Source organism: Myodes glareolus, chromosome 2 (genome assembly GCF_982192425.1).
Source record: "Myodes glareolus chromosome 2, mMyoGla1.1, whole genome shotgun sequence".
Lineage (NCBI taxonomy): Eukaryota > Metazoa > Chordata > Mammalia > Rodentia > Cricetidae > Myodes > Myodes glareolus.
Window position 1 is genome coordinate 44776660 of NC_142027.1, and position 10947 is coordinate 44787606.

General features: G+C 45.5%; 1 protein-coding gene across 3 annotated transcripts in view; it reads left to right on the top strand.

Annotated features, from left to right (window-relative positions):
• The window catches only part of Hgd (homogentisate 1,2-dioxygenase), a 47586-nt gene extending 37399 nt beyond the window's left edge, over nucleotides 1–10187 (top strand). For all 3 annotated transcript variants that reach the window (XM_087899995.1, XM_087899999.1, XM_087900000.1), the window contains 4 exons: nucleotides 579–683; nucleotides 2832–2958; nucleotides 7236–7417; nucleotides 9864–10187. In XM_087899995.1, coding sequence (XP_087756121.1) covers nucleotides 579–683; nucleotides 2832–2958; nucleotides 7236–7417; nucleotides 9864–10013 — 564 coding nt within the window. In that variant the 3' untranslated portion in view covers nucleotides 10014–10187. The remainder of the gene's footprint in view (nucleotides 1–578; nucleotides 684–2831; nucleotides 2959–7235; nucleotides 7418–9863) is intronic.
• The last annotated feature ends 760 nt before the right edge of the window (nucleotides 10188–10947 follow it).

Sequence of the window (10947 nt, forward strand, 5' to 3'; positions counted from 1 at the left end):
TCTGAATTAGATGTGCAGTGCCCATGAGAAAGATCATAATACCATAGCCCCAAAGTGATCTCCTACCCCAGATGAAACAGAGCACGGTGTTAATGTCATTTTGAAATCTCAAACATGTAAACTGGGGTTCTTTGACGAGCTCAACAGTAGACACTGTCTAGGAGACTTTCCTTTAGACTGCAAAACCCTAGAGAAATAGCACAGCAAGTGCCTGCTGCACCAGGAGACAGAGGGAAGCCCAGATTGTTTGAGAACTGCTGGCATCTACAGATTCCTACAGTTAAGTTAAAAATTGAAAAAGTACCGCTTGATGAGTGTGCTAGGCTTCGGCTGTACGCGTGGCGGGCCGGACAGCTGCAGCCTTTGAACTGGAAAAGGGGTTAACGACAAAGTGAGGACCTAGGAGAGGGTGTGCGAAGCAACTGCAGAATGATTATGAGCTATGATGTTCCCAAAGGATAGCCTAGTTAAATTTAGAACAATAGCAAATAAAAAGCGTTATGTCAGTAAGTACTGGAAGTCTGCAGCTATGGAAATATTACATTCTAAGACCACGCTCTCCTGGTTTTTGTGATTAGAGTGTCTCCCCATTCAATGTTGTGGCCTGGCACGGAAACTATACGCCCTACAAGTACAACCTAGAGAACTTCATGGTGATCAATGCAGTGGCCTTTGACCATGCGGTAAGTGTGGGCCATGCAGGGACCCTGGGGATGGGACAGCCCTTGAATGGGAGGGATCCAGAGTATACCTGTGGACAGTCACAAAGCTAAGGTTCTCAAGGTCATGCTTGCACAGCCTCAACAGGGTCATCTGCCCTTTGGTGAAGGAATACATGCCAGAGCAAATGAGGAAGCCAGGAAACACTCAACCTAATTTACTTTGCTTCTATGTAATCACAGCTCTCACTGATGGGCAAAGGAAAACCTGCTAATGCTAATGTTGAAGGCAGGAGGGAAGGTCGTTTACAGACCTGGCCACCTGGCGAACCTGGGGCGTGTACTCTGCTCTGGCTGCCTCCCTGCTCCCTCGCCTCTGCTTCTGGCTGTGGTTGGCTATGAAGAGCAAGGGAGGCCTCTTCTAACGTTACACAAAGGTTGAACACTTAAACGTTTCTTTTTTAAAAAAAAAAAAAAGTCCAATGTTTGAATTTAGTTATACTTTTTAGTCAATTAGGGGACCAAGGATAGGTCCCTGGTCTACCATACAGGATCCCGAGAGCCCAGATGTTTGATAAAGTACTAGTTCTGCGACCCTGAGGGGAGGCTCATTTTGTTGTGTACTTCTTAATAGATTAACTTAACCCACAAGCTGAGGGATAATTGGGGCAGAAGCCAGAGAGTCAGAGATAGAAGGATTACTCTGAGCCAATTCAGTTTCTCTCTAGGGGGCCCAGACTACCTTTCTGAACAACAGTGAATCTTAATAAAACCAAAGGGGAAAAAGAAAATCAAGATTCCAAGCCCAAAGCATCATGAAGAAGTACCCTGAGACCTTGGTAAAGCTCTATTTGAGCCTTCTTACCTTGTCTTTCTTTTAATAGTTTCCAACCATTTCCCATGACAGTTGAAAGGAAAAACGGTAACTTCCAGCAAGAATTGGGTCGACTTTTTGTTTTGTTCATGGTTTTGTGTTTTGTTTTGGTTCTCATTTGAATTTACAGAGATTCACTCTTCTCTGTACTGCTGGGGTGGTTATCTCCCCTAAATTCAGTCTGGCCACTGCTGTAGAAAACCTTTGCAGGCTCCCCATGATTTAGGATTAAGTCTGATCTTGAAAGCATGGCATTTGGTACTCCTCACCCTCTGGCCCTGGGCTCCTTTCTCTAGTACCACATCTCACTCCTCCTTCATCCTTCACTGCATCCCTCTGGCTTTAACCTTCCCCTGCTTTACAAAAGTTCAGCATACTTGGTATCTTTTCTATTTTCCCTGATAAAATCCCTCCCTCTGTTCCTCTTCCCCTCCCACTTTGGTTCACTTTTAAAGATTTAGCTCAAGTCATGGACCTTTGAAGCTTTCCCTGATCCTGTCACGGGAGGTGAGGAAGGGTGGCTGACCAGGAGAGGGCTGGCAGTCACCAGAACGCACTGCATAAATGCATGAAACCATCAAAGAACAAATTCAACAGAGGATTATTCTGAAAAAAGAAATAGCCACATTCTCCTTTCCCCAATTAAAGGAGTAGAAAATAGATTCCCAATCTCTGAATCTCCCGGTGTCAGCTCTGCCTCTGATAGTGAACACAGATATCAATCACACTGAGTCTTGGTCTTTCCACCTAGCAGTCTAAAGTTCTTGGGAAAAGTATAACCTTGTCCTTCTGAGAGTCAATCGAGGAGTCAATCAAGAGTCAGAAAAATAATTTTAACTAGTTCTCAGATGTTTCCCGCCTGTGGACACCATCTGGAACTCTGATGCCCTGCCTCCCCAAGAAGCATCCTGACCTCTACCCTAGGATGTGGATGCTGTTTTGTCTGCTCCCCAACGTTCTCTGAGCAGCACCAAGCTCCCCGCCACTCAGCCTGGGGGTAGAAGACATCAGGCTCTCTCACTCTCCGCGCTGGAGGGAAATAGGGCGCCCCTAATGTAGACTCAGCAGGCAAAGACCGCAGCTGCCCGTCCTCTTATCCAGCGTGAATGCATTTTGCTTCCATCGCAGCAAGAAGGAAGCCACATGTGTGATTACTCCACTTCAACGATCTAAGTCTGACCTGGGTCACTTAATCAGAAAGTGTGGCTTGAAAACACCTCCCTGTGCAGGTGACAAGCTGTCGTGGTTCAGTCCCCTCCCAGGCATCTTACCTTCAGCCTCCCCTTCTGTGTTCACAGGATCCTTCCATTTTCACGGTGCTCACGGCCAAGTCTCTCCGACCTGGAGTGGCCATTGCTGACTTTGTCATCTTCCCACCTCGGTGGGGGGTGGCAAATAAGACCTTCCGGCCTCCTTATTACCACAGTAAGTCTCTGGTTTACCAGAATACCCCTGGACACTAGTAACAGCAAAGTAATGGGGCACTGGGGACAACGGCCAGGTTGTTCTTGGACCCCCTGATGTGCCTTGAGTTTAGAATCTGGCCTCTCAGGCCACTCGAGTTTTAAGAGGCTCCAGCCTCACAGTATCAGCAGGGGGATTCGTGGACTAATTCCTGTTTCTCTGGCTTGAAAGAGAGACAGAAGGGTTGGAAGCCTGTGAAGCGAGAAAGTGCATTTCAAATTTTTATAAAGGGTGGGGAGTAGTTTGTTTGGGGAAACTACTTAAATCTGATACAAGAACAAGTAAAATGTTCCTTATTTAATTATTTTGGCAAAACAAAGCAGACAGCGATCTAAACTGGGAGATAAACTATTCTGGAAGGTGGGGGTGTTGTTCATGAATTGTTTTCTTTGACAATTTCATATGTGTGTATAACGCGTTCTGACTGCTTTTACCCCCACCCTTTCTCAACTCCCCCATTCTCACAAACTCACTAAGACCCACCTGTCTCTTCCTCCCGAGTGCTGGGATTAAAGGCCTGCACCACCACCGCCTGCCTGGTCCACATTCCATTCAATTTGTTTAATTTGTGTCTGCCAGAGTTTGACCAAGACCTTCTCTATGACCTTGGAACTGAAACTATTCACTGGAGCCTGGGGGTAGACCAGTTGGTACAAAACTGAAGACATGGAATCATGAAGTTGACTCCCTTTTCTTGTACCCTCCATGAGTGGCCTATAGTTCAGCAGTAAGAAACCATTTCCCATTAGCCCTTCCCCCCAAATCCATGACTGACCATTGAGAGGGCCTCTCTCCCTGACCTATGACTGACCATTAAGCGTGCCTGCCATGTGTGGGCCTTACACAAGCAACTGAAAATCCTATGAGTTCTTAACTACACTGGCTGTTCTGTATGCAGAGGATGGTGTTTACTAATCTGCCTCCTGTCTTCCAGCTTTTATGTTACATCATTCTGTCTTCCCACAACATCCCCTGAGCCTTAGAAGGGATAGTATAAGCACTTGGTTTAGGCTTCAGCTCCCATTTTCCAGATATTTTCAGCATCTTGAGCAGCCAATGAGACTCTGAATTCACCAGTGTCCACCGCAAACAGAAGCTTCTTTGAGTGGGGTTGAGGGCAGTTTCTGTCTGAGAAATGAGCATGGACATTTAGAAGGAAATTTGACGTTATGTCTATGTAGTCAGATATCAGTAGTAATTTTCCTTGCAGGGCCTATGACTTCCCAAGCAAAGGATCATCCTATGGTACAGGCTTCAAACCTAGAGAGCAGTTGGTTACCCCATGATAGCCACGCCACTACTGCCCGTATAGGCACATTTCACCAGCAGGTTGATATTGCAGAGCTGGTAGAATTGGTAGAATTTACTAATGGGTAAGACCATTTGATAGCTTTTCTCCCCCTCAGTCACCAGCACAGAGCAGAAACTGATTTGAACAAATTCAGTTTTATTTGTATTATTAAGACTAATGATTGTTGGCAAGTTTGTAAGGCCCTATTACAAGTTTTTTTTTAAAGTATTAACTTATTTGGGTTATAACAGGCAGCAAGAGATAGATAATATCAATTATCTCCCTCTCGGTTTCCCTGAAAATGAGACTGACACGGGGAAGGAAGCCATTCTCCAGGTCTCACAGTTAGCTGAGTGGCAGGGTCAGGATTAAATTGCAGATTGTCTGATGCCAAAGCAGATGCATGTGACTGCTAATTGATGCAGCTAGTGCTGTGGCCTGTGCATAATACACGTCTAGAAATATTTATTCAGTCAGTGAATACATTACTAAGAATGAATAAGTGCACTGCAGCTGTGTTTAATGAGGTTGACATTTTTAATTGTGCAAATTAAACAGGTCAAGGTACAATTCTGCTTTCAGGAGGATTTTACATTTTTTTTTGAACATAGAGGGCTGGAAAGGCTGTAATGTACATTTTCAGCCGGAACAGTCTAGAAAACAAATTGTTTTCCATAGTTAACTCCAGAACCTTCTGTGTATGTGAGTTCCTCTCTGTAACAGTTCCCAGGTACCGGAGCTTCATGGTGGACAGATGCACGGAATAGGCAGTTTAAGCATTTGTGAGGGTGGGGAAGTGGCTGTCGGATGAAAGAAGGCCACTTCACAGTCAGATGACAGCCAACATGCCCCTTCGAGGTCACCATCAAGAGTACCCTTTCCCTTTCAAGTTTATTCTCAAGCTTCTCTCTTCCAGAGTTTAATTTGTTGGCTTTAAAGTAGAAACTCAGAAGCTGCCCTTTGAACTAGGGCGCCAGAGGCTTCTGACCCAGAGGTCTACAGACTTTCTGTTGAGAGCAGCAGTGGAGGGCTCGTCTCCTCTCCTAGGCAGGGGGACAAAACCACACTGCTGTGCTCGGGCTCCCAGTTCACTCCTTCATCTCCAATTGTACTGCAGAGAGCCTGAAACAGTGGTCCTTGCAAAACGCCTCCTCTGATGTTTTTAATGACTTGTCCCCAAATACCATCTCATAAAGATGTGCCTCCCTAAGTTGATTTGGAAAAAAAAAAACTCACACAGAACCCGAAGTTAGTAATTAGTTTTATCAGAGATATGAAAATATCGCTGTAGCGATACTCCAAATCTTTGTTACTTTGATATGACTTTAAGGGAAACTGGAGAATTATTTCTGTAGAAATATTGCCTCTAGTCATTTTAATGCACCTGAGTCAACTAGATCCAGCTTTAATCAGGAAGGCAAGGTCTACCCTCCCACTGTCCTTTGAAACATCAAAAGCGATGTAGAATATCTTCACCCAACTCATTGCTAACTAAATTCACATTCAGATCAAAACCAAATTCTGTCCTGCTCTCTTCTTAAAATTAAACTGTGAAGGTGACCCTGGCGACACGTAGTGCAGCAAGGAATGTGACTGCAGACTGAAGCTCTGTGCAGAACTGTTCTTAAATTACAGTGTTTTAGCTGGACAATGGTGGCACACACTTTTAATCCCAGCACTCGGGAGGCAGAGGCAGGCAGATCTTTGTGAGTTCGAGGCCAGCCTGGTCTACAAGAGCTAGTTTCAGGACAGGCTCCAAAGCTACAGAGAAACCCTGTCTTGAACCCCCCACCCAAAGGAAAAAACTCAGTTTCTTAGGGCAACCATTTGCTTCTCTTCCTTTATCTGCTTTTGGAGACGTGTGTGGGGCTATGATCTGGGCCTCACTCTCTCCTCAGGGTTGCCACCTGTTTACCTTTAGGGCCTGGAGCAGTGTGTTGTGTAGGTGGCAGGGGATGCGTGACTGTTCAGTTGATTGCCGAAGTGTTGTGGTACCTGCTTATATCTCACATGGAGAGAAGGACATGGCCCTGGCCTGCCAAGCGTTTGACTTTGTAAGGACTGTCACTTCAATGTCACACACCCTGCACCTTCCATCTTCCCACAGGACAGACGACGAGCAGCTCTGAGCAGGTTATTCCTTATCCTCTGTGTGGCACAGTAGTTAGAGTGGTGTCTCTGTATTTGGGTACGGGTGGATGGGCAAGCGAGTGGCGGGGAAAGCGGACAGATGACTGGGTTGGCAGAGGAGGAAAGGTATATGCATTTCCCCAGGTGTCAGATTTCTTTCATTCTTGCTCTTAGGCTTTTGTCATGTTGAGAAAGGGTTTTACTTCAACAAAAATAAAATACCAAAAGAAAGGACGCGTGGTGGGCTTTGTCAAATTCCGTGTGACTCCTAAAGGCGATGTAAAAATGCCCATTAATTTATAAAAAATATCAGGATAGGTTGCTCTGTAGAGCCTTTCATTCACTGAAGGCATACAAGCAGAGCCCAGGGGGTAATCCATAAGGAATGATGTAGAAAAGCCCTCTGTCTAGAGTAGAAAGAAGGATTATTTCCAAAGTTCAGATTTCGGGATCCAAGAGAACAGAAGAATACGGTTTCTGTCCTGTTCAGATTCGGTGATCTGCTATGATGAATCACTGTTTTACCGAAACCAACCATCTGCCTCATAGATTATCACTTGATAATGGACTGTAGGTCTGGAGCTTGTCCTCTATCATTACCTTCACACACACACACACACACACACACACACACACACACACACACACACATCACTTTGTTCTAGACTGGAAACCAGAAATGTGGTGGTGAAACCATGTACTACTGTGGAATTATTTGGTGAATTTGAGATATGAGACCCAAAAACCTAGAAGAAATACTATTCTTTCATGGGTCTAGCCTTGGATAATAAAACTGCCACTGCTTCAACCTTCCCAGGGAACTGCATGAGTGAATTCATGGGACTCATCAAAGGTCACTATGAGGCAAAGCAAGGTGGATTCCTGCCAGGGGGAGGCAGCCTTCACAGTGCCATGACCCCTCACGGTCCGGATGCAGACTGCTTTGAGAAGGCCAGCAAGGCCCAATTGGCACCTGAGCGGATTGCTGACGGTACCATGGTAAGCAGCCTGATGCCTCTGGGCTCTGAAACTTCTATAGAGGAAGCAGCTCTTTTCTGTCTCTCCGAAGTCACAGAGGTGGAGTGGGGAGAGTTTCATGTCTGTGCGTGCACGTTAGAAGTCTGCATGCATACGTATAGCTGCATGAACCCTAGACCTCTGGTGTGACAGCATAGGAGGAGTTTGGCAGGGAATCAGACCAGTTCAAATCCTAGCTCTTAATTCCTATGTAAGCTCACCATGCTTCATTTTCCCATCTGTAGAATGGACATACTATCTAACCTAGAGGACATCTACGAATTATAATGCCCTATGGCGTGTTCAGTAACTTTAAATGCAAGGAAGCATTAATAATACTCTTTGAAGGGTCTTGCCGTATCTAAATGCAGCCCTGTCCCAGAGTATTCTATATGGGAAGTAATCCTGAGTACCACAGTAGCAGAGGAGGGAAATGTCACCTTCAGTCAGTTCCGAAAGCAAAGGAGGGTCAAGCAGTTTTGTGCCTTTCTGTAGTCAGGGCTGGTGACAGCGGTTCTCAGTTGCTTTTTTCATTCTCTTTGTTCTCCTTTGGCCTGGGGTGAAGCTGATGGGATTTAAAGCCTGCTTTGTATTCCTCTTGTGTCCAGCTGTAACACCGAGGCGGAACACGATTGCGGTTGGCCGCAGTACTTGATTTTATTTTATTTTATTTATTTATTTTTTGAGTTCTTGGAAACTGACTTACGGGACCACAAGAAATAACTTTATGCTAAGCCAAATGCAGACTTGCTGCACATTTTAAAGCAAATGCCTTCAATGCTACCGTAGTCTAGAACCCACAGCTCAAATCTGCTCGACAAAAAGCCTGGCTTCCAAACTCCCTAGCATTAACTGTCCACCTGTCCAGTGGGGCTTTTAGGCCCGAGTCCAAGGCCAGAGCTGCTTTTATAGAGAAAGGGACACAGAGCCCTTCCTATCTCCTTAGCTTAGGCTCCGTTACACCTTTCATGAGCCTCCTGGAAGCATCTATAGGAACCTACAGCTCTGTGAGACAGTTCAATGATCTCAGGCTGTTGCCTCTGACAGCCCTTGAGCATACACAATCCACCCTAGTGTTGTTCGTCAATAACCCTTGGGCCTCCAAATGGGCTTTTGAAAGCCATGCTACTCCTAGCAATGTTCCACAATAGTGAGGTACAGGGCTGTTTTTACATGCAGTAAGAATTTGAGTCCAAGACCTGGATTGCTAGTGAGATGGAGTCTTGGGAAGGTGATTAGAATGATAAGGGGCTGGGTTTCTGGAGGTCCAGAATAACTGGAGAGCACCCTCTACAGGCACTTGTATGCATGTGTGTATCCTCACCCCCAGAGATACACGCATACACATAAATAGAAACTTTACCGAGACCTAACTTTATGTCTCCCTTACCATTCCCCATCATATCATATAACGCAGACACAGACCAGTCTGCCATATCTTTATTCCAGTGGGAAGTGGTTTATAAGATCTTTCACGGCTCAGCCTGACAGCAAAACTTGCAAGCAGTCAGCGGAAGACCACAATAATAATGGCTGTAACATTTTCCCTCATATGTGAATAGGGCTTTAAACCTTCGCATTCAAAGGTATAGAGGTCAGGCAAAGACACACATCACTGACACAGACAAGAAGAAATTCATGGGTGTGAGACCCAAACATTAATGCAGGTGTTCTGAGCAGTGTTGCAAAAGAATAATATCATTTTCCTTTGGTCTTTCTAGAGGGTTTTTAATTTCTTAATGAAAGCAAAAATAATTGTAAGGTTTCACATTATGTTACGAAAGACACTATAGATAGAAAAATCAACCACTGATAAAAAGCTGAAATGTCTAGTCTACATAAAATATTTTTTAGCTTCTTTCTACTGTGGCCAGAAACATCTAGAACACAGTGGGGTGTGCAGCATCAGTCTCTTTATGGACCATCTTCGTTTGCTCTCCTTTCTTCTCTTTCCTTTTTCTGAGCTGAACTCTTGGTCAGGCTCCTGAAGAAACAGGCTGAGCCCTCAGTTCTACCATCAGTTACCCTCTTAGACAAGTCGCCTCTCAGCTCGGGGCTTTGCTCCTTCCTTTGTGAAATAAAAGTACGCCCTACGTATCAGGACATCATCACAAGTGATGGTCTCTGAGACGACCCCAGGATTCTCCCACATCTGCCCTTGGAATAAAAACTTTGCCTCTAGAATGCTATAAGCAAAGCTAGTTCTACACTCAAGGCCGTAAGCAGATAGAAACCTTGTAGACATCTTCATCAGCTTATACATGGTAAACCCGATCTAGAACCCAGGGCTCGTGTTTCCCCTCTTCATCATGGCAGTACGTGTGACCATAATTAGTCCAATGTTGTGTCCACCCATACCTCTCTATGTATGTAACTAAGCACACTATTATCCCCTTACCTCTTCTCATCTTCATCTTATTTCCTACAGGCATTTATGTTTGAGTCTTCCTTGAGCTTGGCAGTCACCAAGTGGGGTCTCAAGACCTGCAACTGTTTGGATGAGAACTACTACAAGTGCTGGGAGCCTCTCAGGAGCCACTTCACCCCCAATTCCAGGAACCCCACAGGACCGAAGTGAGACCGAAGCCTGCTCCTGTAATTGAGAATGGATTCACATGGTTCCCTTGAGAATCTCACACCCTCTGGGGATACAGGGACTCACTTTTACAGTCAAGGAACTCGGCGTGTTTGTGGAAATGCATTCACAAATGTCCATGGCTTTCTGTTACTCAGTAAATATGTGTTCTGTGGATGATGCAAATGATCATTTTCCGGTCTCGATGTCCAGGACTGGTGGGCCGGAGAAGCCCATGTCTGGGGACTCGGGGTGGGAGCACTTCCTATGGGCTTTACTCTAAGATCACAACTACAGGAATCTGTCAGAGACTATGACCCAAGCAGGGCAGGGCAAGCATGAGAATGATGAGCTGAGGTTGAATCCAAAATCAAGCCTTAGGGTCAACCCAGGCATGGGGAAGCTGAGGTCAGCAGAGTTCTAAACAACCAGCCGTTCGTCTAAACTGTGTGGATACCCAGGACAGCGGGCATCTAATTCTGGGAGTCATGTACAATGAAATTAGACGAGAAGTTCAGCAGCTGCCAAGAAGAAGCAGGAATCCATTCACTTTAGGGGAGTAGCTGTCTGGGGATGACCGGATCTGGGTTTCTCTGGTCTTTGCAGGAAAGGTCCTGTGTCCTAGGAAACTCATCGGCCTCCTTGAGTGGAGACAGGCTGTTACCCTTCTCTTCACTTGTGTTTGTCAATACATTTGGTAATCCTGTGTGAAATCCCTCTTACCAACCCTAGAGCAGGGTGCTATGGATGAACAGTTGAAATGGAAGAATCAGTCTTGGGAGAAAGAGCCAACAGAAACTGATACCCAAGGAGAAGGTCACATTGAAAATGAGGCATGATTGTCTAGCAAGCTGAACACAACTTATAAAGCTTCCGCTATCAGGTCAGCGTCCCTCCCAGAATGGGGCTGCCTGAGACTTTGGAAGTGGATTGACTA